This window comes from Nycticebus coucang, chromosome 4 (assembly GCF_027406575.1).
Source record: "Nycticebus coucang isolate mNycCou1 chromosome 4, mNycCou1.pri, whole genome shotgun sequence".
Taxonomy (NCBI): Eukaryota; Metazoa; Chordata; class Mammalia; order Primates; family Lorisidae; genus Nycticebus; species Nycticebus coucang.
In genome coordinates, this window is record NC_069783.1 from 40,695,680 (window position 1) to 40,723,485 (window position 27,806).

General features: G+C 37.6%; 1 protein-coding gene across 6 annotated transcripts in view; it reads left to right on the forward strand.

The window, feature by feature from the left end:
* The window catches only part of EML4 (EMAP like 4), a 259,337-nt gene that overhangs the window by 204,660 nt on the left and 26,871 nt on the right, over nt 1-27,806 (forward strand). For all 6 annotated transcript variants that reach the window (XM_053587448.1, XM_053587443.1, XM_053587447.1 and 3 more), the window contains 6 exons: nt 4,491-4,625; nt 4,748-4,883; nt 14,724-14,875; nt 17,212-17,337; nt 17,420-17,551; nt 18,287-18,354. In XM_053587448.1, coding sequence (XP_053443423.1) covers nt 4,491-4,625; nt 4,748-4,883; nt 14,724-14,875; nt 17,212-17,337; nt 17,420-17,551; nt 18,287-18,354 — 749 coding nt within the window. The remainder of the gene's footprint in view (nt 1-4,490; nt 4,626-4,747; nt 4,884-14,723; nt 14,876-17,211; nt 17,338-17,419; nt 17,552-18,286; nt 18,355-27,806) is intronic.

A 27,806-nucleotide genomic window follows, 5' to 3' on the forward strand; every position in this document is an offset into this window, starting at 1 on the left:
TTTAGCAATTTTGTTTTGCGCAAGCTTCAGGCTTTCAGCTTGTTCATCAAAAAAAGTTATTTCTTGTTTTTTCTTGTGTAGGTTAATCTTTTGAGAGACACAGAGTAGATTTGATTGTACTTAAAAGGAATAAAAGCTGTCAGAAAATGTCAGACTTTAAAAAACATAAATGTAGGCATAGATTGTCTTCTGGCTATCAATTCATAGTAATTTAACATTGAAATATAAGGAAGTTGCACCAAGTTGAAATACATGATTTTTTTATAATAAAATCTACAAGGTAAAGTCTTATTTTCTTCCTGTTGAACACTCTTGAATCTCCTTTCCAGGAACTTAGTTGGTGTTCCTCACAGTTTTATTACAGATCTTCCACTGATACCACATCCTGCCCCCATGGCCTTGGTAGTATCTTATCTGCTGAGTCCCACGTTAGTTGTCTTCAGTCCAACTCTCTCAAAGGTTTAAACCCATATTTCTAGTTGCCTGCCAGACATCTTTATTTGAATGACCTCTACCACAAATCAAAAATCAACATGGTTGCATCTAAACTAATCATCTTTCCTAGCCCCCAACCAGTTTTGCCTCTCAGTGACTGACACATTTCACCTCACTCCCCAAGCTAGAAACTTGAGTATCATTCATGACTCCTTTTTTCACTTCTCACATCCTAGTACTCAGCAAGTTCTCTAAATTCTGTATCCTAAATATCTACATTAAAACTCTTTCCAGTGGCGCCTCTGGCTCAGTGGGTAGGGCACTGGCCCCATATACCAAGGGTGGTGGGTTCAAACCCAGCCCCAGCCAAACTGCAACAACAACTAAAAAATAAAAAAACTCTTTCCAATACAAGTGACTGCAAAACAGCTAAAGCTAACTTAATCAAAACAGAGACTTTACTGACTTCTGTGTAAGGAGGAGAACACCTCTGGTAAAGGTGAGAGGGAGATTTTGCCTCAGGAATGAGTTAAGAGGCTGAATCACTAGGTTGACTGTCTCTCCTCTTAGTTTCTCCCTATATGTTGACCTTATTTTACTATAGATGTGTCTATCCTTGCTTAAGACAAAAGGATTTAGGAAATTGATGCATAACTTTTGGGTTTATATAAATTTAAAATTCAGAAAGGAAACTGTAAAAACTTACTGATGAAAGAAAGACCTATTAAGAAGGGGGGAGTATTATAAGCCAGGTACAGTGACTCAGATCTATAATCCTAGTACTCTGGGAGGCTGAGGCAAGAGGATCCCTTGAGCTCAGAAGTTCAAGACCAGCCTGAGCAAGAACGAGATCCTGTCTCTCCTAAAAACAGAAAAATTAGCCCTGCATAGTGGCAAGTACCTGTAGTTCCAGCTACTTGGGAGGCTGAGATAGGAGGATTGCTTGAATCCAGAAGTTTGAGGTTGCTGTGACCTATTTAAGCAATTCTTAAATTTATATATATTATATAATTTATAATTATATAATTTTCATATTTTCCCTTTTATAGTTAGTACTTTATATGTCTTATTTAAGAATCACTTATCAAGGGTATTCTTTATTTTCTTTTAATAGCTTTATGGTTTTTACCTTTCATGTTCAGATCCATAATCTAAAAGTGATTTCTGTGAATGCTGTAAAGTAGAAGTTAAATATATATATATAATTATACAACAATATAGAAATAAGAAAGTTATATATCTTAATCCAAAGACACCATTAAGAATGTGAGAAAATATTTGCAAAATTTTTTCCAACAAACACTTGTTTTCTAAAAACAGAACTAGTATACTTTAGCAAAAGACAATCTAATTTTTTTAAATGGCAGAAGACTTACAAAACTAGGTGCCCAGGTGATTAACAAGCATATGAAGAGGTACTTAACATCATGAGTGATTGAGAAAATTCATTTTAAACCCACAGTGAGATATATGTCTACCAAAATAGCTTACCTGAAAAGAAAAAAAAAGCAAGGTCAATCAGGATGCAAAGGAATTGAAACTCTCATACATTGCTGCTGGGCATTTAAGTTGGGACAGCCATTTAGGAAAACTATTTGGCAGTACCTATTAAGGTTGAACATTTTCATACCCTCTGACTCATCTTGTTTCTTTCCTAGGCATAAACCCAACAGAAATGCATACATATATTCACTAGAAAACAAATAGCAATGCTATTTATGGTAGCCAAAATAGTGGAAATTCTCCTAATGATCATCAGCAGGAGAATGGTATTCATTTTATACAAAGGAATACCATACAGCAAGTAGAATGAATAAATTACAACTATATGCACCAACATGAGTGGATATCAGATGTAATGTTGACAAAATGAGCCAGACATGAAGGAGTACATTATGTTTTCATTTTAATAAAATACACAAAACTAATCTATGCTGCTAGAAATCAGGATAATGGTTGAGTTAGGAGGACTAAAAAGTTAGTGACTAGAAAGGGGATCTGGGTATTTCTAGGATGTTAGAAATGTCTCATTTCTTGCTCTGGATGCTGTACAAGGGTGTTTTCAAACTAATAATTTATCAAGCTGTTACTTAGAATTCATGTGCTTTCATATATATATGTATTATACATCAATAAGAAGTTAAGCAAAATATCCTGTAAAGCAATACTCATACACAAAGTGATTTAATTTCATCAATTGCCTCAATTTATGTCTTTACTGTCTCATCACTAGCACCATGGGTTGTTTACTGGGACTATTTGTAGGTAGTTTTATAACCTGTGATTATCTCAGTTTGGCAGATGAGTCAACCATAAGTAGTTTTGATTTTTGTCTAAGTGAAAACTAAGGACTATACAGTCAATTTTCAAAGGACGTTATTGTTCTGGAGGAGACATGACTAATTTTTGTTTGAAGATTACCACATTATATTTAAAATTTACTTAGACCTGCAAAATATATATATAGTTTCATACTAAGCACTAGCGTATTATAACAACAAAATATGCTATACTTTCCCTTCATCTTATACCTGAATTCTAGTTAAGGAAAAAAGGGATTCAGATTAGATTTCATTATTTGGGTTTTATTTATATGCTTATGCAGAGACCCTCAACCCAAATGATAGTAACAGAAATGTAAAACTTTTGGAAATAACTGGAACCATGGGAAAAGAAAAAAATTTAGATCAACTCTTTATTTGATTAGTATCATTTTAGTAATGTATAACAAAATGTATTATCTTTAATTCACTCTGTTCATAAAATCACCTTGTTTATCATGTTGGTATGCAAAAAAGAAACACCTCCATGCACATGAAATTCTTTGCTAAGTTAGAACATGGGCTTTGGCTCAGCACCCGTGGCACAGTGGTTATGATGGCGGCCACATACACTGAAGTTGGTGAGTTCGAACCTGGCCTGGGCCAAGTAAACAACAGTGACAACTGCAACAACAACAAAAAAAAACAGCCATGCATTGTGGTGGGCGCCTGTGGTCCCAGCTGCTTGGGAGGCTGAGGGAGGAGAATCACTTAAGCCTAAGAGTTTCAGGTTGCTTTGAGCTGTGACACTACTGGCACTCTACCAAGGGGGATAACATGAAACTGTCTCAAAAAGAACATTAATGATCATCCTGCAAGTAAACACCAACACTGAACAGCTTTATGGACATGTAGGCAGCTTTCAACTCACTGTTAATTAGTAGGTGATTTTACCATAAAATAACAACTCACAAGGAATTTAATTATGATTTACTAAAATGTTTTAGAAGTAATACCTTCCGTTGAGACCATTTTGATGAAAAACTGTTTTTTTAATTCCCTTGTGACTCCATGCCTTTTTTCTTACTTTTTTTCATTTTTTTATTTTCATTAAATCTTTTAAACTTAATGCATCATTTTTGTTAAGTTTTTTAAGGAAAGAGAGTACAAAAGCTCTTTGGGAGTTCTCTTGTTTTTGTTTTCATTTCTAGAGGAATCAGTGTTGCTCATTCTAAATCTACTTTTTAAGGCTTCAACCAAAAGGATGAATCTCTAAATTAGTAATGTTTTGTTGAATGAATGAATAGGCCATAATTACAGTAGAGAAGCAAAAAAAAGACAGACTGTTTCTTTTTTATCAAAATGGCAGTTTTGGGCAGCGCCTGTGGCTCAAGGGAATAAGGCGCCAGCCTAACAGCCCCATATGCCCAGAGGTGGCGGGTACAAACCCAGCCCCTGCCAAAAACTGCAAAAAAAGGGCAGTTTCTTTAAGACAATGTACATTGCTGTTGTATTTTATAGTTTTTTCCTCAATGTGCAAGAAATTAAAATAATCTAAAGCTATATAATTCAAATATCTTCCTAGTGCAAAGTTTTTATAAATAAATAGCATAAAAAGTGATATAATAAGCATATCAAATTTAAATTATTCTAAAAATCTATTAAAATTTTAGAAAAATAGATCTTGGGGAAAAAACATCTTAAAAAATGTTCTGTTTTTGTCAGTGGCTATAATTGATACTTGATGGAGATAAGGACATATATTCATCTAAAGCTTTGTTTCTCTCTTCATAGACAACAAATGAAGTTGTTTTGGCTGTGGAGTTCCACCCAACAGATGCAAATACCATAATAACATGTGGTAAATCTCATATTTTTTTCTGGACCTGGAGTGGCAATTCACTAACAAGAAAACAGGGAATTTTTGGGGTGAGGATCAGAATGTTATAAGTTTACTAGATACATAAAACTTAAATGTTTTTAATTGTTAAGTAAGCATGAAATCATCAGACCAGAAGGAAAACTGAAAATTCTCATTGTTTCATATGTAGAAATATGAAAAACCAAAATTTGTGCAGTGTTTAGCATTGTTGGGGAATGGAGATGTTCTTACTGGAGACTCAGGTGGAGTCATGCTTATATGGAGCAAAACTACTATGGAGCCTACCCCTGGGAAAGGACCGAAAGGTACAGTGTTCTCATATTAAACTCAACTCCTTGTAATTCTGACATAGTGTTCTTGAAGTTTCATCTCTTATCCAGACCAGGAGAGAAAGCTGCAGTGGAACAGTATGGGAGTCACTAACATGACTTTTGTTTTTAAAATTCTTCATAATGATCTTTTTTTCATGAAATTATTTACTTATTAAGCATATATAACCTACATTTGACTGCACTGAATATTAATAAATGTTTGTTGTTGTTTTTTTTAATATGAGTTTGTTTTAACAAGTACAATAGCTGACTTCTCTACTGGGCTAGTTCTATGAAGGCAGAATGGATTGCCAGGTGATAAAATGGCAAAAAGGAATAAACTCATAAATTCAATCCTCTTCTCCCTTTCTTTTAAGTTCCTTTTGTATCCAAATATACAGGTCCACTTTGCCCTTTCCTATGGTAATTGAAAAAATTAGAAGAAGGGCATTAAAAATAACCTTTTTCAACCCTGTTTTTCCTTACTTAAAGAGAGCAATCAAACTTTGAAAAATGTTCCTAGTACCGTGTACTTTCTTCAAAGTACTGAGTACTGAGAGAAAAATTGGAGATCTGGTTCTAAAATTAGTGGGCCAGATGCAGAGAGAGCAGTAGAACTAGCAAGGCAAGTCAGTTTTTGAGATTCCATTCCCCCCACTCCCTCCACCTAGAAAAAAAGAGAGAGAGGAGATGATGATGAACCAGCCTGAAGTTCCTGAGACGTTTCCCCTGGGAACTGGCAGAAGCACCATGTCTTTCTGTAGTTCATCCACCTCCCCCTAAACACACTCAAACAACTCCTTCCTGTCTTTCTGGAGTTCTGCGTGGAAATCACCCTATGTGATTTATGCATCAGGGAGTCTGTTTTCCTGCTCAGAAAAAAGATTTTTATACTATATTTTTTAGGGGATAGATACAGATGTTTCTCAACATACAGTGAGATTATGTCCTGATGAATCCTTTGTAAATCGAAAATATCTTAAGTCTAAAGTGCATTTAATACCCCACCCCATGCATCGTAAATTGAAGAAATTCTAAGTCAGACCCTCTTAAGTCCAGATACTCCTCAACGGTCAATGGATGCAGTTACATTTGTGTAAGCCCATCATAAAGTATAGATGCTCCTTGACTTAGGATGGAGTTATGTGCCAATAAGTCTATCATAAAGTCAGAAAGTAAGTTGAACCATCAAGGATCAACTATTGAATTAGCAGTTTAATTAATATTTTTCAAATTCATTCACCTGAATTTCTAAGCTTGGCAGTTGAATTGAATTAGACATATTCAGAAGTTTAAAAAGAAAGCCTTAAATTGTATTGCCATGGACCTTGATCTTAACCATCACACATGATTCTTAGCCTCTCTGATTTAGTTTAGTTCAAAATTCACATAGGAGAAGGAGGCAGTGGGTTGGGAGTTCTTAAGAAAAAAGAAAATTAGAAGAACAATATTATTAACTACCTTATTTCTCTGACTTATTTTTATTTTTTCTCCTTTTTTTTTTTCTCTCCCGGGCTCATGGCATATTCAGAAATATCAAAAACAATAGCATATTAAAACATTGACTTATTCACATATCCTTCAATACTGAGCAGAGTTTAGTTATAAATGTCTCCTTCATTAGCCTTGATATTTGTGTTCAGGTTGAGGACAGGAAGAGGTTCTGAGGTTTTTTTTTTAGTTTTCTGAAAAAACTAGTTTCAGACTAGTTGTCTGAAAAAATTGTGGCTTAGTCTCTATGTAAAGAAAATCTGTATATCCACAAACAGGAAACAGGAAATCCAGTCTTACAGATTGCTGGGCACATGAAATGGCCTGCATTGTACTCTATTACATGACTAACCCTATTATGAGCAGAGTTGCTAAGAATTTTCTTTCTGTATATTTGGGGCTTTGTGTTGGCTGAGAAAGATTTGGTGAGTGCAGTGAAATAAATGTGCAAGTCCAGACCAGAACAGATGCCCATACTTTCATTCTCTAATTCTTCCCCCCCGCCAAATTCCAGTAGATCCAGTGTGAGTATTCCCAAGTATGACATTTCGAACCTGGGGCAATTTTACCAATCAGAATTTAAGGATATATGTCATCATGCAGATAAAAGGACATTTTGGAATGGTAGAAGTATAATTTTATAGCTAATTCTTTAGTAAAATAGGAAACAAACCAAAAGTGTAATTTTTATGTTTCATAAGCTCTCTGTATATATTCTTCTTGCTTCCAAGCCATTTTTCCCTTAAGTGTAAATTAATAGGAATATTCAAGGTCATTAGTATTTTCTATTTGTTAAGTAGGTATGAGGTATTTGTTTATTTCCTACATATATGAAAGAAATATATAAAATAGTTTAAAACAATTTTAAGAATTTTTTTCCTGGGCTACAGTGTAGTGGCATCTTCATAACTCACTGCAACTTCAAACTCCTGGGCTCAGGTGACCCTCCTGCTTCAGCCTCCCAAGTACCTAGAACTACAGCATACATCACCACCCCACCTAATTTTTTTCTCCTTTCTTTTTTTTGTAGAGATGGGGTCTTGCTCTTGCTCAGGCTGGTCTCAAACTCCTCAAACATTCCTCCCTTCTTGGCCTCCCAAAGTGCTAGGATTACAGGCATGAGCCATCAAGCTTTGCCAAATTTTTTTTTTCTATTGTTGGGGATTCATTGAGGGTACAATAAGCCAGGTTACACTGATTGCATTTGTTACATAAAGTCCCTCTTGCAATTGTGTCTTGCCCCCAAAAGGTGTGGCACACACCAAGGCCCCGCCCACCCACCTCCCTCCTTCCCTCTCTCTGCTCTTCCTTTCCCCACCCCTCCCTCCTTTCTCTCTCTGCTCTCCCCTTCCCCCACCGTGACCTTAATTGTCATTAATTGTCCTCATATCAAAATTGAGTACATAGGATTCATGCTTCTCCATTCTTGTGATGCTTTACTAAGAACAATGTCTTCCACTTCCATCCAGGTTAATACGAAGGATGTAAAGTCTCCATTTTTTTTTTAATGGCTAAATAGTATTCCATGGTATACATACACCACAGCTTGTTAATCCATTCCTGGGTTGGTGGGCATTTAGGCTGTTTCCACATTTTGGTGATTGTAAATTGAGCTGCAATAAACAGTCTAGTACAAATGTCCTTACGATAAAAGGATTTTTTTCCTTCTGGGTAGATGCCCAATAATGGGATTGCAGGATCAAATGGGAGGTCTAACTTGAGTGCTTTGAGGTTTCTGCAGTTGGGAATTCAAGCCATTTACATTTATTGAGATAATGATAAGTGTGGTAGTATTCTATTCATCTTATTTTGTGAGAGTCCATTGCTTAGTTTTATCTTTTGCATCAGTGTGGAAGTTAGGTTCTGTCCTTTAATTGCTGAGTTCTTACTTTGCTGCTGATCCATTGTGATGGTCAGTGTGTAGAACAGGTTGAAGTATTTCCTGTAGAGCTGGTCTTGTTGTGGCGAATTTCTTCAATGTTTGTATATCCGTAAATGATTTGATTTCTCCATCAATTTTAAAGCTTAACTTAGCAGGGTATAGAATTCTGGACTGGAAATTGTTCTGTTTAAATAGATTAAAGGTAGATGACCATTGTCTTCTTGCTTGGAAAGTTTCATTAGAGAAGTCTGTAGTCACTCTGATGGATTTGCCCCTGTAGGTCAACTGGCAACTTGCAGAATCTTTTCTTTTGTATTGACTTTGGACAGGTTCATCACAATGTGTCTTGGAGAAGCTCATTTAGAGTTGAGGCAACCTGGGGTCCGATATCCCTCTGAAAGCAATGTGTCAGAATCTTTGGTGATATTTGGGAAATTTTCATTTATAATATTCTCTAGTATGGCTTCCATTCCTCTGGGGAATTCTTCTTCCCCTTCTGGGATTCCTATAACTAGTATGTTGGAACGCTTCATAAAGTCCCATAATTCTGACAGTGAACGTTCTGCTTTCTCTCTCTTCTTTTCTGCCTCTTTAACTGAGTTATCTCAAGAACTTTGTCCTCTACCTCCAAAATTCTTTCTTCTGCATGGTCTAACCTGTTGCTGATACTTTCCATTGCATCTTTAAGTTCTTTAATTGACTGCTTCAGTTCCTTCAGCTCCGCTATATCCTTTCTATATTCTTCATATTGTTCATCTCTTATTTGATTCTGTTTTTGGATTTCCTTTTGGTTATTTTCCACTTTATTAGCAGTTTCCTTCATTGTTTCCATCATTTCCTTCATTGTTTTCATCATGTGTATTCTAAATTCCCTTTCTGTCATTTCTAACATTTCTTTATATGTGGAATCCTCTGCAGTAGCTACCTCATGGTCCCTTGGAGGGGTTGCTCCATGGTCCCTTGGAGGGGTTCTTCATGTTGCCAGGAATTTTCTGCTGATTCTTCCTCATGAGTGATTTCTTTTATCTATTTCCTTGCCCTAATTTTCCTTTCACTTCCTCTTGGTCTTTAAGTTCCCATGCCTGTGGACTAAGGTTTCGATGAGTTCTTTTGGTACAGGACCAGAAGGATGAGAAAGTTGAAGAGCAAGAAGGGATAAAAAAAAAAAAATAAAGAAAGAAAAGAAAACAGAGAAAGGAGAGTAAAAGAGAATATTTACAAAAAGAAGAGAGGCACAGAAAGAGGGAGGTACTTTTGACACAACCTTAAAAAAACCCCAACCTCTTGGGGGTGCCTGGTGCGTGGTTCCCTTGAGGTCAGCAGCTCTTTGTTAACCTGATCGAACACAGTATCCCACCTCCACCAAGTAGAGAGGAAAGATAAAAATGCTATAAATAAAACCAAAACAAGCAAACAGAAAACTTTACAGGATAAAATTGGGTGAAAAACCAAATAATAGGGGTAGAAACACTAGCAAAAATAATGTTCTAATTATTGAAAAAGGCAGCAATGGGAAATTGTATTTAAACTAGAAAAAGGGAGAAAGAAAAGAAAGAAAATAAAAGAACAGAAAAAATCTGTACAGAAAAGGTTGAAATTAAAAAACAACAAAATAAACAGAATCAACAAGTACATTTAAAAAAAAAAAACAAAGCAGTATATATATCATGTTGAATATTGTCTGGGCAAGAGGTTGTCTTCTGGGGTATGAGATGTTAATCACAATGCTGATACGACTGAAGGCCTCCACTGATTTCTCAAACCCCACAGGGTGAAGACCCTAAATCTCTCTTCAGCCCTCTTGAAAGGCACTTTAAGTTTCTAAACTTGGCTAAGCAGAAGCTTTCCCAGGAAAGTGCTTGTCGCTGGGATCACTGCTGAAGTGGCTATCCACTTACCCAGGGTGCCAAAACTGGTCTCACTCTGCCCCTGAGGGTTAAGGCTGTAAGGCAGCTCAGTTCCCGCTTTTAGGTTGCTCAGTCACTAGGTTACTAGCTCCTGCCCGATCCTTGCTCTGCAACCCTGAGGGCGGAGCTTGCCGGGGCAGTTCTCTCACAATGGCTCCCTGTGGCCCACAGCCAAACACTGTTAGCTCCGTCCAGCTCAGCGGCTCAGTCTGGGGCCCTAGACAACGCCCAAAGTTCTCTGCACTCCTGCTCAAGTTCTCCCCAAGGCAGTTCAACTGAGTGCCAAGTCCAAAAACACCAAAACAGTTCACAGGTAAGGCCTTTCCGGTTTGCAGTCTCACTGCTATTGTACTTAAACAGCTGCCAGCGAGATTAGACCCATGGAACACATGCAACCACTTGCCAGTTTCCCCTGGTTTTGTCCTCCTCTTGGGGTCCAGAAGTCTCTCCCTGACCCCCTGTATCCTCAAAGGGATGATTATAGGCATATCCCACCAGCCAGAGATGGCCTGGAGTCTTATCTCCCCAGACTCACAGTGCCCAGTTGCAGGGAAGCTGTTACTTGGCCACCATCTTGCTCTCACTCTTCCCCCAAATTTTTCTTATGTGAATTAAGTCATAATCTTTTAATCACAAACCGTTGGGCACAGGGGGGCAGGGACATTCAAAAACAAATCGCCCCTCATCCCCCCCATTGGTATGTACCTGTTAAGTTGGGGTGTGGAAGTTGAGAGTATCTACAGCAACATTAAAATGATCACTGCAGCAGAACCTCTGTAAGTTGACCACCCAAGAGATTGTCACAAACTGGTCAACATAAGGAATTTCCATTGAGTACATGTGGTACATGTCTGGTTTATGAAAAAAAATTTTTTTTTTGTAGAGACAGAGTCTCACTTTATGGCCCTCAGTAGAGTGCCCGTGGCCTCACACAGCTCACAGCAACCTCCAACTCCTGGGCTCAAGCGATTCTCTTGCCTCAGCCTCCCGAGTAGCTGGGACTACAGGCGCCCGCCACAACGCCGGCTATTTTTTGGTTGCAGTTTGGCCGGGGCCGGGCTTGAACCCGCCACCCTCGGTGTATGGGGCTGGCACCTTACCCACTGAGCCATAGGCACCGCCCTGGTTTATGAAAATTTAAGTCAACATGAGGATGTGATCAATGTAGGGAGGTGGTTAGACTACAGAGGTTCTACTGTATTTTTAAATCCTTGTCAAGTTCCTGTAAGGAACACCACCATTATTTTCCCTATGCTCCAAGTCATCAACTTGGGCCCAGTTGCTAAGAATGCAAAATAAATTTCAAAATCTTCCAGATACTTGATTCTATAGTTAAACATGGACAGAAGGTCTTCCAAACATTTGTTTGGCAGATAATGTAAACTTGCTTTATATGAAATCTTTGTTTCTGTGAGAGATGAGAAGAAAGGAAAAGATTTGCAGTTAAGTTTGGATAGATTTAGCCATGTAAGTAAACCTGGACGTAGAGTAGATTTTTTAATTCAAGATAATTATTTTTCTTGGAAGGGATTTCAAACATTATTTGGCTTAAATTGGAATATCAGAAATACAGGACCATGAGAAAGAAATATTTGGCTATAAATTTTGTAATTTGTTTAAATTTAAATCATTGAATCTTTTTTAGCTAAATTGATTTTAGGTCTTGCTCAGGAAATAACTTTCCAGAGGTAGAAGAGGAGGAGGGTAGGACTTAAAATCTCACTGAGTTGATCGCTATTATATAGAGTATTTTTATTCCCAATGAAGCATTTTTTCTTCATTTTTATTTTCCTGTTTCATAACATTCCATCTTTCCCTGAATCAGTGTTTAACAGGGTTTTGTTGTGTTTAGAGATATGGAAGGCTGAATTAAGAACAAAAAAATTTTATTTCATTTTCCTACATTGTCATGGAGAACTATGAAACTCCTTATCTCTGCTTTTTGCAATTTCTTACATGATGCTTTTGGTCTAATCTTGTTAATTTGACTATGCATGGGGAAATAAACCCAAAATTTACTTTTCTCTATTTTTTTTTTTTTTTTTTCAGTTTTTGGCCAGGGCTGGGTTCGAACCCACCACCTCCAGCATATGGGGCAGGTGCCCCATTCTGTTGAGCCACAGGTGCTTTTCTCTATTTTTAATACCCAAATGCCAGCAATACTGTCATAAAATTTATATCTCTCAGATGTCCTTTCTGTTGGTCACATCAGAGCAGTGGTAGTAATCATCTGGCTATCCCACCAAACACAGTTGTGTTGTTCAGTGTTTAAAGCGTTTGGGGGTAATGAATGTTGATGTGAGTGGAGGCAATTGACCTGAATAGCAAGTTTTTGGAATTCTGCTCCCAGTGCTGCTGAATCAGGCAAGGTCTCCTCCACATCAGGCAAGGCCTTTCTTTTCTTCCTGCCAAATATACCTGCCTATTAAGAATTTGTCCACTGTATCTTAAGGACATGCTATCATGACTGGGCTGGACAGGGAGTCTGGAGAAGCCATTTTTCTTTTTAGATAAAATGCATTCTGTATGATTGTTGTATAATAAATTGATTTTATTGGGCGCCACCTGTGGCTCAGTGAGCAGGGCGTCGGCCCCATATACCGAGGATGGCGGGTTCAAACCCAGCCCCGGCCAAACTGCAACGAAAAAATAGTCGGGCCTTGTGGCAGGCGCCTGTAGTCCCAGCTACTCGGGAGGCTGAGGCAGGAGAATCACCTAAGCCCAGGAGCTGGAGGTTGCTGTGAGCTGTGTGACGCCACGGCACTCTACCGAGGGCAATAAAGTGAAACTCTGTCTCTACCAAAAAAAAAAAAAAAATCATTTAAATAAAATAAATAAATAAATTGATTTTATTATACACTTAAAAAAAAAAAGAATTTGTCCACTACCACTCTCACAGTGGGATGAAGTCATTAGTTAGCTACACCTGAATTTTTTTAGGATGCCAGAGTCCTATAAATTTTAATTTTTTTAATATAACAGTTTAAATACATGAGTGAAAAAAGAGCAATCTCAATGATGTCTTTATTGAAATATAATTCACATACTATAAAATTCACCCTTTTAAAGTTTGCAATTCAGTAATTTTAGCATATTGTACAACCATGACTGGTATCTAGCTTCAGAAATTTTCCTCATTCCATGAAAAATGCCCTGTATTCGTGAGCACTTTCTATTCCTCCCTCCCCTCAACTCCTAGGCAACCACTAATCTACTTTTGGTCTCTATGGATTTGCTTATTCTCAACATTTCACATAAGTATCACCATACAATATGTGGTCTTTTGTGATTGGCTTCTTTCCTTAGCAAAATATTGTATGTGCAGTACCTCATTCTTTATATGGCTAAATAACATTCCATTATGCGGATGGGCATACTGCATTTTGTTTATCCATTTGTCAATTAGTAAACAATTTTAGAGAATGAATAATTTTTAAACTCATAATTATTTAATTTTTCCATGGGATATAAGGCCCTTTTTTTTTTTTTATTGGCTGGGTCTGGGTTTGAACCTGCCACCTCCAGCGTATGGGGCTGGCGCCCTACTCCTTTGAGCCACAGGCATTGCCCTTTGGCCATGTTTCAGCAAAGTCTACCTCCCCATTTTGAACCCGGTATCTGATTCTGCAAAGCTTCATCTTTTAACAAGCTTTACCCTTGTTCTCGCAGTTTCACTAGCTAGCTTCTCTGATGAGGCATGAATACCAAAAAAAAAAAAAAAAAAAAAAGATTTGAGTACTATAATCTTAAACACACACTTAAAAAAAAAAAAAAAAGAGGGCAAACTATAATCAGTGACTCCATATGTGTTTTACTTAAAATATTTTTTATGTGCTCACCTTATTACTCCCCAAATACTTAGAAAGTGCTATGGGTATACAAGAAAACAGGGCTATCCATTTAGCCATCACACTGGTACAACTGACTCAGTTTTTAAAATGCAGAAAGTATTCTCTGCCAGTTGGTCAAAAGCTGCTCCAGTGCCCACCTTTGTCCCAGAACCTTCCATAGTCCCTCTATCTCAGCAAATAACAGGGATAATCCTTGGCACAGCAGAAGGCCTCCAGGTTAACAGTGGTTGTTTAATGCTAAATAATGGTTACTTTAGCAGGAAACAAAGGTATTTTGCAAAGTTAAAGGAACATCGAAGTAGGAGACTTGAATCCCAGTCACCGCTTTGATATTAGGTAATTTTAATATTACCTAATCCACTCCTGTACTTCTTGTGTTGTCAGCTCTAAAACCAGAGGAGTAATACCTACCCTAACCACAAGATAGTATACAACAGTAAGTTCTGAAGCTGGTACATAACTGTATTCTCTGTTGTAACTACTTTGGCTTCTTTTTTTGTTAGAAAAATTTTTGAAATACTTTTAGAGTAAATGTTGACATAAAGCAAAGATTTTATTAAGTCTTAAGCTTTACTAAGTTTCTGATTGAGTTACTTGAACTTTCTGATAATTTGTAGTTCTGCCGAAGTTTTCTTTCAAAAAATGACCCTAAAATCTAATGGAAAGTGCTACCACTAGTATTTTTATTTTTTCCTCATGTTAGGTGTATATCAAATCAGCAAACAAATCAAAGCTCATGATGGCAGTGTGTTCACACTTTGTCAGATGAGAAATGGGATGTTATTAACTGGAGGAGGGAAAGACAGAAAAATAATTCTATGGGATCATGACCTGAATCCTGAAAGAGAAATAGAGGTAAGGATGGAAATAGAATATAAACATAGTAAATCCTCTAAATGCATGTATTTTGTCCCACATTAAGGTAACTTTTCTGGGAAACTGGTGTACATTCTCATAATTTCATAACCTTAATAACATGGATAACTTAAAAAAAAACAAAACACCCCCAAAGAACCATTCATTAAACAAAATAGGCTGGGCGTAGTGGCTCATGCCTGTAATCCTATCGCTGTGGGAGGTTGAGACGGTTGGATTGCCCAAGCTCAGAAGTTCGAGACCAGCCTGAGCCAGAGCAAGACCTCATCTCTTAAAAAAAAAAAAAAAAAAAACAGCTGGGCATTGTGGCAGGCACCTGTAGTCCCAGCTACTTGGGAGGCTAAGGCAAGAGAATCGCTTGAGCCCAAGAGTCTGAGGTTGCCGTGAGCTATAACATCACAGCACTCTACCAAGGTTGAGCAAGAGAGACTCTGTCTCCAAAAAAAAAACCCAACAACAAAAAAGTAATTTGAAAAAATTAAAAAGATTAAACAGAATAATTTGCCTATTCTGAGATATTTTTAGTGATCCAAAAATAGAACAGTACAAACTTAAAATTCAACATTCATTCACTGAATGCTGTATCTAAGTGCAGGATATTCAAAACAGCCAGTTTAATTTAAAAACTTTTAAGCACTCTTTTAAAAAGTGGGCTTAATGATAATCACTACTTCTGTGTGTGTCTGCTTCGTGGCATGGACCAACTATATCCAGAAAACCTGAGAGAGATTATGTGCTTCAGGAAAGTGGTATTTGAATTGAGGTCTCAGGAAGTGAAATGGTTAAGAACGTTATTTTAGGGCGGCGCCTGTGGCTCAGTCGGTAAGGCACCGGCCCCATATACCGAGGGTGGCGGGTTCAGACCCGGCCCCGGCCAAACTGCAACCAAAAAATAGCCAGGCGTTGTGGCGGGCGCCTGTAGTCCCAGCTACTTGGGAGGCTGAGGCAAGAGAATCGCTTAAGCCCAGGAGTTGGAGGTTGCTGTGAGCTGTGTGAGGCCACGGCACTCTACCGAGGGCCATACAAAAAAAAAAAAAAAAAAAGAACGTTATTTTAGAGAAATGATTCTTAAAGCAAGAGCAAATCTCAGAGAATAATATTGCTTCTTTTTTTTTTGGTAGTGATTTAAAATTTGAATTTATGCTCAGTATTTTTTCTATGCAGTATTTTCTCAGTATTTTTTGTTTGCTTTCCAAACAAAATCATCTCTAAAAGAGGATCCTGATAGTGTTGCTCTTGGGTTTTATTTTCAAGAAGATAGATAATAAAAGTTGCTTAATCACAACTTTAAGTTCATAGTAGAAATGCCAGTCCTAGTACTCTTTCTTTTCTCCACAGATAATTCATATCCTTTGTGATCAAAGGTATACAATCTAGTTCACTCCTTCCTTTTCCATTTCTAACATAAATTTGGGTTACTCTTAGAATTTAGTTCTTTTTGTATTTTTAGGAGTCGTTCCGAATCCTCCTTTCTAAAGGAAAAAGAATGGCATTGTTTCAGAGAGAATCCTTCTTTGGGATTATTATTAGTATAATATTCACTGAGAATGTTCCAGCTATATAGTGTTAAATGAAATTGATCTCCCAAGGAATTCCTATTAATTATAATACTTTGTAATATAGTATCTCTTAGTTTACAAAGGAATTTTTAGTTTCTCTATTTTGTTTGTTTGATACATTGTCATTATGCAAACATCTCTAATTTGATGTTTCCACACATACATGTTGTGTAATGATTCACTCAGGGTATTTAGTGTATCATCACCTCATGCATTTCTCATTTCTTTGTGGTGAAAATATTTTTTTCCTTACAACAATCAGGAGAAGATAGAACCTGTATTATTAACCCCATATTACAGATAAAGAAATTTTTCTTAGGCTAAGTGACGTATCCAAAGTAATATATATAGGTAATAAAATGAGACCACAGTTTTCATGTGCTATAATAGAATTTACTCCTTTCCATACTCTTACCTCTTAACTCTTGCAATACAGAATATAAATTTAGTAGGTCTAATCTTGCCTGGGCAACACAGTGAGACTCTGTCTCTATAAAGAAATAGAATATATAAATATGTATGTATTTATTTATGTATTTATATTTAAAGTTAAGTCACACAAAGAAAGATGATAAGGCATTATGACTTGTATATAATAAAATTAATTAAAGTTATTCGTATGACTTTCCCTCTTATCTTTAAATTTAGAATTCTGTCAATTACCCCATAATTGCCTACAGCTATTAAATGCAATCGTTGGATAGCACTTAATGCATGTTAATATATAAATGAGTTTGAAAATGTATTTTTTTCTAGGTTCCTGACCAATACGGCACAATAAGAGCCGTAGCAGAAGGAAAAGCAGATCAATTTTTAGTAGGCACATCACGAAACTTTATTTTACGGGGAACATTTAATGATGGCTTCCAAATAGAAGTACAGGTAAGCTGAATAATAACTGTTAACTGATTATTTTTGATGGCACCCTTTAGTTATTATAACAAGGAGTGTCTTTTATTTTCAGGGTCATACAGATGAGCTTTGGGGTCTTGCCACACATCCCTTCAAAGATTTGCTCTTGACATGTGCTCAGGACAGGCAGGTGTGCATGTGGAACTCAGTGGAACACAGGCTGGAATGGACAAGGCTCGTAGATGTGAGTGAAGAAAGATGTGATTAATTTCCCCTCAGAAACTCTTCACACTGGTAGTCAGGGGCAGCAAAGAAAAAAGAACTAAGCATTGATTTAAACCAAGTGTTTATCTCTCTGTGGTTAATAAAGGGGCTGGAGGTAAGGGGAATATTTAGTCTCAAAGTATAACATGAACCCACTTTAAAGAAGCAAGTTAGCAGGGTAAAAGCTCAATTTTTCTATCAGTTTCAGCAGTAAAAAAATCATTGAGATTACACATATTTAGGGAAGATTATTTTCATGGGAATATTTGGGCCTTTCAGGGTGTCACAGTTAGATTCCTTAAGTGCTGCTCACTAACAGACTGTACTATCTTCTTTTTGAGTGGTCTTTCCCTGTATTTTCTCCCTACCCTACCCAGATATCCACCTTTTCTAGCCCAAAAGGTGTATACAAGTTCTTTGCAGACTCTAAAGAACTATACACATGTTGGTTGTTGTCATCCTTATCATTGTTCCACTGCCTGTCCACACGCTGGTTGTCCTTTTCCCCCACCCCTCTGCCAGTATATCCCCTTCACGCTCTGAAATTCTTTTTCTTCTCATGTCCATGTGGTATTTCTCAGTAGCTAAAATAAGTTGATCAGAATTCCGTGTTTATATGATAGAAGTTATTTTCACATGTGTTTTTGCCACTGTCCCCATATATCTAGAGAGACTTTCTCATGTACTCCCCAACAGCTGTCTGTCTTTCTTCTAGGAACCAGGACACTGTGCAGATTTTCATCCCAGTGGCACAGTGGTGGCCATAGGAACGCACTCAGGCAGGTAGGGTCTTTAAGTGAGCTGAGTAATCTGAAATTGTGGGATGTTTAAACCGTTATTCAGGAATGTTCTCAATCTGACCTGGAGAATTAATCTCTTAAATGGCATACTAATATGCTTGTTGCTCTATCTGTTATATATACTTATTCAGTCATTCAGTAATTATTTATTGAGCACCTGCCATTTGCTACATGTGGGCCTTCAGGATACAGTGGAGAGCAAAACAAAATTCTTGCTCTTGTGAAGCCCACATCTTATTCTGTATCAGGAGTACAAATAGAATATAAATAAACATTGTAACTAATTATGTTAGAAAATATTAAGAGCCATTTTCAAAATCATAAGTAGAGTGGTAAGGATAGGCTTCATTGAGAAGGAGATAGCAGATTTGACTTCCCTTTGTGAAATTAGAAGTATGAGAATATTGCTTTCTTCATTATCTTTTATGCAGAGAAGGAATTTGGAGCTGATATAACCCAGTTGATTATTTACAAGTTGTTTGTGCTATAGCTTTTGCTATCCTTTTTTGAATGCTATACCTATATGTAATAAAGGTATATTTTCTAAAATCATTAATGTCCTGTCTTTCAGACCTTACATTGTACCCTTCCAACGTTATTAAGTAACATGTTTATTATCTGTATATTTTTAATTGATTCCTATTTATTGCCTCTGCTAGTAGTAGTCTTTACAGTTTATTTTTTAAGAAAGCAGAGGAAAAATGTGAAGTCATTTTTCTCTAAATTAAACCTATTTTTAAAATGTGGAATGCTTATTCTTAATGGGGTGAAATTATGAGTACACTTATATAAATATCATTTTTATGTGGCTTAAATATTCTAAATCAACCAATTCGATTCTAACTAAATACAATTATTGAAAAATTGTGTAGCATATAGAGGGTTCCCCCTGCCCCCAGCTTTTAGATATAAGTTAATACCTCCAGAATGTGAAAACATTCAAATTCCTTCTCATGTAGGGCTACAAAGTCTTTCAGAATTATGGAAAAACAGATCTTTAAAGTAAAGATAATTTGTGGATATGTAACCAGAGATAGTATTTGGTTCTGAAAAAACTGAATATTAGAATAAAGCTGCTTGGGAGGCGCACATTGGTGATATTATAAACTAGACATACTATTTGGTTCTGAAAAATTGAATATTATAATTAAGCTACTTGGGAGAGCAATTAATGATAACTTACAAATATAGAAGGCTTTATAATCTCAGATTTTCCCCCAAAACATATACATGAAAGATGATTATGGGATTTAAAAGCACTTAAGAGTTGGACCAGATATAAAGGTATATGACAGATCACTTTGTAGGATTTCAAGGAAATTATTTTTATTTTTTAACTTTAAAAACTGGTCTTAAGCACATAGGAAACCATATGAGCCATACTGTTGATCTAGTTTTCAGGAAAGCAAAAGGCATTCACTTGAGATCTGTATTCTTGGCAGCTAAACATGCATCACAAATGCAAAAGTCATCAAAATAATAAAAGTAAGAAATACGATTTATTCAGTTTCTGATGACAGACCTTGTGCTAAATTCTTTTTATATGTTACTTTTAATCATCACACGAGCACAACAAAGTGTTCATTAACATCTCCATTGCACACACAGGAAGCCAAGAGCCATTCAGTTTCAGTCACTTATGATTGAGCTGGGATCTGAATTCAGGTTCTGTATGGTTCCAAAGCTTGTCTCTTACCCCCAACATTCTTTGAGATGTACTGATGGTGTTTATAGCATTACATAGAAAATCATCAGGAAGGTTTGTCGTTGATGATTAATTCATTGGCTGACAAATTTTAAAAGCATATACTGTATATACAAGAGAGTTAAAACACTAAATGCATTGTAAGGCTAGAGCAGTTTGAATCACGAAGACACATGGGGCTAGGAGCAGTGGCTTACACCTGTAATCCTGACACTCTGGGAGGCCGAGGAATTCAAGACCAGCCTGAGTAAGAGCAAGACCTCGTCTCTAAAAAGTAGCCAGGCGTTGTGGCGGCTAGCTATAGTCGCAGCTATTCAGGAGGCTGAGGCAAAAAGGATTGCTTGAGCCCAACAATTTGAGGTTGCTGTGAGCTGTGATACCATAGCACTCTACCAAGGGCAACAAAATGAGACTCTGTTTTCAAAAAAATGAAAAAAAAAATTGAAATAGGAGGCACCTGTAGCTCAGTGGTTAGGGTGCCGGCCACATGCACGAGGCTGGTGTGTTCAAACCTAGTCTGGGCCTGCTTTAAAAAAAAAAAATAAAACAGCCAGGCGTTGTGGCAGGCACTTGTAGTCCCAGCTACTAGGGAGGCTGAGGCAAGAGAGTTTGAGGTTGCTGTGAGCTATAACAGTACAGTACTCTACAAAGGGTGATAATGTGAGATTCTGTCTCAATTTTTAAAAAAATTTAAATAAAACTAAAAAAAAGATATAATACTTGATTGGATAGAGACGGGTACATGTGTACAACATATACCCCCCATCCATGTATACATACATACATACAGAGCCCAAATTTTTAAGGAAAATTGGTCTCATTTAAACTCACTGAAAGTACTTTCTAACATTTACATAGCTGTGAAGTCACCACTGACAAGTTAACATGAAAAGTTATTCAATTTAAGTGACTTAAGCTAAAATTAAGCCATTTTCCCCCAGAGTTGTGAGTAGAAAACACTTTATAAATGAGAGTGATACGGTAACTAAAAATGCTGGCAGTCAGTCCAGTCTGGTATGGAGATGGGCATTGCTTAGAATCTCGGGAGGTGTAGGTAGCAGTCGGTGTTCATTCTGTGCATAACTTCTGTCTTTGGTCTCATACCTAGTTAGGTTCTGTTGATTGTTGGGGAAATTTCTCTTTTTTTTTTTTTTTTTTTATTGTTGGGGATTCATTGAGGGTACAATAAGCCAGGTTACACTGATTGCAATTGTTAGGCAAAGCCCCTCTTGCAATCATGTCTTGCCCCCATAAAGTGTGACACACACCAAGGCCCCATCCCCCTCCCTCTATCCCTCTTTCTGCTTTTCCTCCCCCCATAACCTTAATTGTCATTAATTGTCCTCATATCAAAATTGAGTACATAGGATTCATGCTTCTCCATTCTTGTGATGCTTTACTAAGAATAATGTCTTCCACTTCCATCCAGGTTAATACGAAGGATGTAAAGTCTCCATTTTTTCTAATGGCTGAATAGTATTCCATGGTATACATATACCACAGCTTGTTAATCCATTCCTGGGTTGGTGGGCATTTAGGCTGTTTCCACATTTTGGCGATTGTAAATTGAGCTGCAATAAACAGTCTAGTACAAGTGTCCTTATGATAAAAGGATTTCTTTCCTTCTGGGTAGATGCCCAATAATGGGATTGCAGGATCAAATGGGAGGTCTAGCTTGAGTGCTTTGAGGTTTCTCCATACTTCCTTCCAGAAAGGTTGTACTAGTTTGCAGTCCCACCAGCAGTGTAGAAGTGTTCCCTTCTCTCCACATCCACGCCAGCATCTGCAGTGTTGAGATTTTGTGATGTGGGCCATTCTCACTGGGGTTAGATGATATCTCAGGGTTGTTTTGATTTGCATTTCTCTAATATATACAGATGATGAACATTTTTTCATGTGTTTGTTAGCCATTCATCTGTCATCTTTAGAGAAAGTTCTATTCATGTCTCTTGCCCATTGATATATGGGATTGTTGGCTTTTTTCATGTGGATTAATTTGAGTCCTCTATAGATCCTAGTTATCAAGCTTTTGTCTGATTGAAAATATGCAAATATCCTTTCCCATTGTGTAGGTTGTCTCTTTGCTTTGGTTATTGTCTCCTTAGCTGTACAGAAGCTTTTCAGTTTAATGAAGTCCCATTTGTTTATTTTTGTTGTTGTTGCAATTGCCATGGCAGTCTTCTTCATGAAGTCTTTCCTCAGGCCAATATCTTCCAGTGTTTTTCCTATGCTTTCTTGGAGGATTTTTATTGTTTCATGCCTTAAGTTTAAGTCCTTTATCCATCTTGAATCAATTTTTGTGAGTGGGGAAAGGTGTGGGTCCAGTTTCAGTCTTTTACATGTAGACATCCAGTTCTCCCAACACCATTTATTGAATCAGGAGTCTTTCCCCCAAGGTATGTTCTAGTTTGGTTTATTGAAGATTAGGTGGTTGTAACATGTTAGTTTCATTTCTTGGTTTTCAATTTGATTCCAAGTGTCTGTGTCTCTGTTTTTGTGCCAGTACCATGCTGTCTTTGTTTTTTTTGGCTGGGGCTGGGTTTGAACCTGCCACCTCCGGCATATGGGACCAGTGCCCTACTCCTTGAGCCACAGGCGCCGCCCAACCATGCTGTCTTGACCACTATGGCTTTGTAGTACAGACTAAAATCTGGTATGCTGATGCCCGAATCTGGGCGCATTTAAATTGGGTGCATAAATATTTAGAATTGAAACGTCTTCTTGTTGTATTTTTCCCTTGACCAATATAAAGTGACCATCTTTGTCTTTTTTGACTTTAGTTGCTTTAAATCCACATGTATCTGAAAATAAGATCGCAACTCCTCTTTTCTTCTGAATTCCATTTGCCTGAAAAATTGTCTTCCAACCCTTGACTCGGAGCTTTAATTTGTCTTTTGAAGCCAGGTGTGTTTCTTGCAGACAGCAAATGGATGGCTTGTGTTTTTTAATCCAGTCAGCCAATCTATGTCTCTTCAGTGGGGAATTCAAGCCATTAACATTTATTGAGATAATTGATAAGTGTGGTAGTATTCTATTCATCTTATTTTGTGAGAGTCCATTGCTTAGTTTTATCTTTTGCATCAATGTGGAAGTTAGGTTCTGTCCTTTAATTTCTGAGTTCTTACTTTGCTGCTGATCCATTGTGGTGGTCAGTGTGCATCACATGTTGAAGTATTTCCTGTAGAGCTGGTCTTGTTGTGGCGAATTTCCTCAATGTTTGTATATCCGTAAATGATTTGATTTCTCCGTCAATTTTGAAGCTTAGCTTAGCAGGGTACAGAATTCTGGGCTGAAAATTGTTCTGTTTAAGTAGATTAAAGGTAGATGACCATTGTCTTCTTGCTTGGAAAGTTTCATTAGAGAAGTCTGCGGTCACTCTGATGGATTTGCCCCTGTAGGTCAACTGGCGCTTACTCCTAGCAGCTTGCAGAGTCTTTTCTTTTGTCTGGACTTTGGACAGGTTAATCACAATGTGTCTTGGAGAAGCTCGGTTAGAGTTGAGGCGACCTGGGGTCCGATATCCCTCTGAAAGCAATGTGTCAGAATCTTTGGTGATATTTGGGAAATTTTCTTTTATAATATTCTCTAGTATGGCTTCTATTCCTCTGGGGCATTCTTCTTCCCCTTCTGGGATTCCTATAACTCATATGTTGGAACGCTTCATAAAGTCCCATAATTCTGACAGTGAACGTTCTGCTTTCTCTCTCTTCTTTTCTGCCTCTTTTACTATCTGAGTTATCTCAAAAACTTTGTCTTCTACCTCTGAAATTCTTTCTTCTGCATGGTCTAACCTGTTGCTGATACTTTCCATTGCATCTTTAAGTTCCCTAATTGACTGTTTCAGTTCCTTCAGGTCTGCTATATCCTTTTTATATTCTTCATATCGTTCATCTCTTATTTGATTCTGTTTTTGGATTTCCTTTTGGTTATTTTCCACTTTATTAGCAATTTCCTTCATTGTTTCCATCATTTCTTTCCTTGTTTTCATCATGTGTATTCTAAATTCCCCTTTTGTCATTCCTAACATTTCTTTATAGGTGGAATCCTCTGCAGTAGCTACCTCATGGTCCCTTGGAGGGGTTGTTCTGGACTGGTTCTTCATGTTGCCTGGAGTTTTCTCCTGATTCTTCCTCATGAGTGATTTCTTTTATCTGTTTCCTTGCCCTAATTTTCCTTTCACTTCCTTTTGCTCTTTAAGTTCTCATGCTTGTGGACTAAGGGTTCGATGAGTCTTTTTGGTAGAGGACCCGAAGGGTGAGAAGGTTGAAGAGCAAGAAAGTGATGAAAGAAAGGAGGACCGAGTGAAAAGAAAAAAAGAATAGAGAAAGGAGAGGGGGTGGGTAAAAGGAATATTTACAAAAAGAAGAGAGGCACAGAAAGAGGGAGACAGAGCAGTATAGGTGTACAGTAGGGTACTTTGACACAACCTTAAAAAACCCACCTTCTGGGGGTGCCCAGTTGGGTGGTTCCCTTGAGGTCAGCAGCTCTTTGCTAACCTGATCAGACACAGTACCCCACCTCCACCAAGTAGAGAGGAAAGACAAAAATGCTATAAATCAAACCAAAACAAGCAAACAGAAAACTTTACGGGGATAAAATTGGGTGAAAAACCAAATAATATCGGTAGAAACACTAGCAAAAATGAAGTTCTAGTTATTGAAAAAAGCAGCAATGGGAAATTATAATTAAACTAGAAAAATTGAGAAAGAAAAAAGATCTGTACGGAAAAGGTTGAAATTAAAAAACAAAACAACATCAAAATAAAAAAACAACCAAAAAAAAACACAACCAAAAACAAAGCAGTATGTATGTGTTGTTGAATATTGTCTGGGCAACACGTGGTCTTCTGGGGTATGAGATGTTAATCACAGTTCTGATACGACTGGAGGCTGCTGATTTCTCAAACCCCAGCAGGTAGACACCCTAAATCTCTCTTCAACCCTCTTAAAAGGCACTTTGAACTTGTAAACTTGCTGAGCAGAAAAGCTTTCCCAGGAAAGTGCTTTTCGCTGGAATCACTGCTTGAAGTGGCTATCCACTTGCCCAGTGTGCCAAAACCGGTCTCACTCTGCCCCTGAGGGTTAGGTCTGCAAGGCAGCTCAGACCCCACCCTTAGGCTACTCAGTTGCTAGGTTACCGGCTCCCACCCAATTGTAGCTCTGCGACCCTGAGGGCAGAGCTTGCCGGGGCAGATCACTCACAATGGCTCCTATGGCCCACAGCCAAACACTTATTAGCTCCGTCTGGCTCAGCAGCTCAGACTGGGGTCCTAGACAATGGCCATAGTTCTCCGCACTCCCGCTCAGGCTCTCCCCAAGGCAGTTCAACTGAGTGCCAAGTCCAAAGACACCAAAACAGTTCACAGGTAAGGCCTTTCCGGTTTGCCGTCTCACTACTACTGAACTTACAGTTGCAGGCGGGTTTAGACAGATTGAACACACGCGACCACTTGCCGGTTTTCCACTGTTTTAGTCCTCCTCTTGGGGTCCAGAAGTTTCTGGCTGAATCCCTGTATCCTCACAGGGGTGATGATAGGCAGATCCCACCAGCCAGAGATGCCTGGAGTCCTATCTCCCCAGACTCACGGTGCCCAGATGCAAGGAAGCTGTTACTCGGCCGCCATCTTGCTCTCCTCCCTGAGTCTGGCTGAAGTTGGCCGTCCTTATGTGAAGCTCTTCTCATTCGTTTTTATTTTTTGTCTTGGGCCTGTGAATATGTGCCTATCCTGCCTGCGACTGAAAATTCTTAATGTAGCCATTCAGATTATTATCACTGATCCTAACCTAAAAAAGTCATTCTTAGGGCTCAAGATGTTTTTTAATAAAATAACAACACGTGTCCAAATTGTGTATGATCAAAAAGACATGACTAGTAAAAAGTTTAAAGATGTCTTTGTGTCTAGATCTAGCTATCTTCTACTTCATATAGCCAAAGAGTAAGCACAAGTATGAATAAATTATCAGCGTGCTTAAGTACAATTAATTATCTTTTTTGGGAGGGCGGGGGGGACAGAGTTCCACTTTGTTGCCCTCAGTAGAGTGCTATGGTGTCACAGCTTACAGCAACCTCAAACTCCTGGGCTCAAGCAATCCTCTTTCCTCAGCCTCCCAAATAACTAAGTAACTGGGACTAGAGGCATCTGCCACAATACTCAGCTATTTTTTTTTTTTAGAAACAGGGTCTAGCTATTGCTCAGGCTCATCTCCATCTCATGCGTTCAAGTGAGCCAGCCACCTCGGCCACCTCAGAGAGCCAGGATTACAAGTGTGAACCACCACACTGGGCCTTTAATTATCTTTGTAAAAGAATGTATTACTAATGTAGCTTTTAAGGGAAAAAATTAAATGCATAACCCTAGGTGGACATAGTATACTATTAACATGCTAATGTGTACATATTAAGGATTCTTTTGTTTTGTTTCTTTGTTTTTAAAAATGGGATCTTGCTGTATTACTCAGGCTGAACTCCTGAGCTTAAACAATCCTCTTTTCCCCACCTCAGCTGGGACTACAGGTGCATTCTACCTGGCCCAGCAAATGTAGGAAGGATTCTTTTTAACAACTTTATTGAGGTATAATTAACATGCCATAAAATTTACTAATTTCAGGCTAGATATGATGGCTTATGCATGCAATCTCAATACACTGGGAGGCCGAGGCAGGAGGATTGCTTGAGGCCAGGGGTTTGAGACCAGCCTGTGCAACAAAGCAAGAACCCCATTTCTAAGAAAAAATATTCATCAATTTAAAATATACAATTCTGTAAATTTTGATAAGTGTAGTGGGTTATGCAACCATCCTGACAGTCTAATTTCAGAACATTTTTACTAACCCAGGAAAAAATACTGTATGCATTAATAGTTTTTCCTCATTACCTCACCCGCTTCTCCCTACCCTAAGGCAACCGATCTGCTTCCTATTTTTACTTGTTATCTACTCTGGACGTTTTATATGTATGGAATCATGCAATGTAGGGACTTGTGCGACTAGCTTTCATACAACGTTACTTTCAAGGTTCATCCGTGTTGAATACTTCAGGTATAGCATGTGTAAGTACTTCATTCCTTTTAGTGGCCAAATGGATGTGTCACCATCAACTGATAGACATTGATTATTTGCACTTTTTGGCTACTATAAATATTGCTGCTACAGACATTCACATACAAATTTTTATGTGAATATGTATTTTCAGCTCTTTTGAATATATGCCAAAGTCATTTGGTATATTTGGGTCATTTGATAACTCTGTTTAACACTTTGAGGACCTACCAAACTTTTTCACAGCAGCTATACTGTTTTAATCCCATCAGCAATGTTTAAGAGTTCCAGTTTCTCCGCATCTTTGCCAGTATACATTATTTTTTATATTTTGTGGTATTCATCTTGGTGTGAAGTGATTTTTTTGTTGTGGTTTTGATTTGCATTTCTCTCATGGCTAATGGTGTTAAACATCTTTGAATTGGTTTGTCTTTTATGTTTTAGTTCTAAGAATTTATATATATTCTGGATATGGCCCCTTATCAGGTATATGGTTTGCAAATGTCCTTTCTCATTCCAAGGGTTGTCTTTTCACTTTCTTCTTGTTCTTAGTAACAGAAAACATTTTTAATTTTGATATAGTCCAATTTATCTATTCTTCTTCTTGTCTCTTGGTCATAAAAATTTACTCCCGTTTTCTTCTAAGCATTTTATAGTTTTATTTTATTTTATTTTATTTTTTAGAGACAGAGT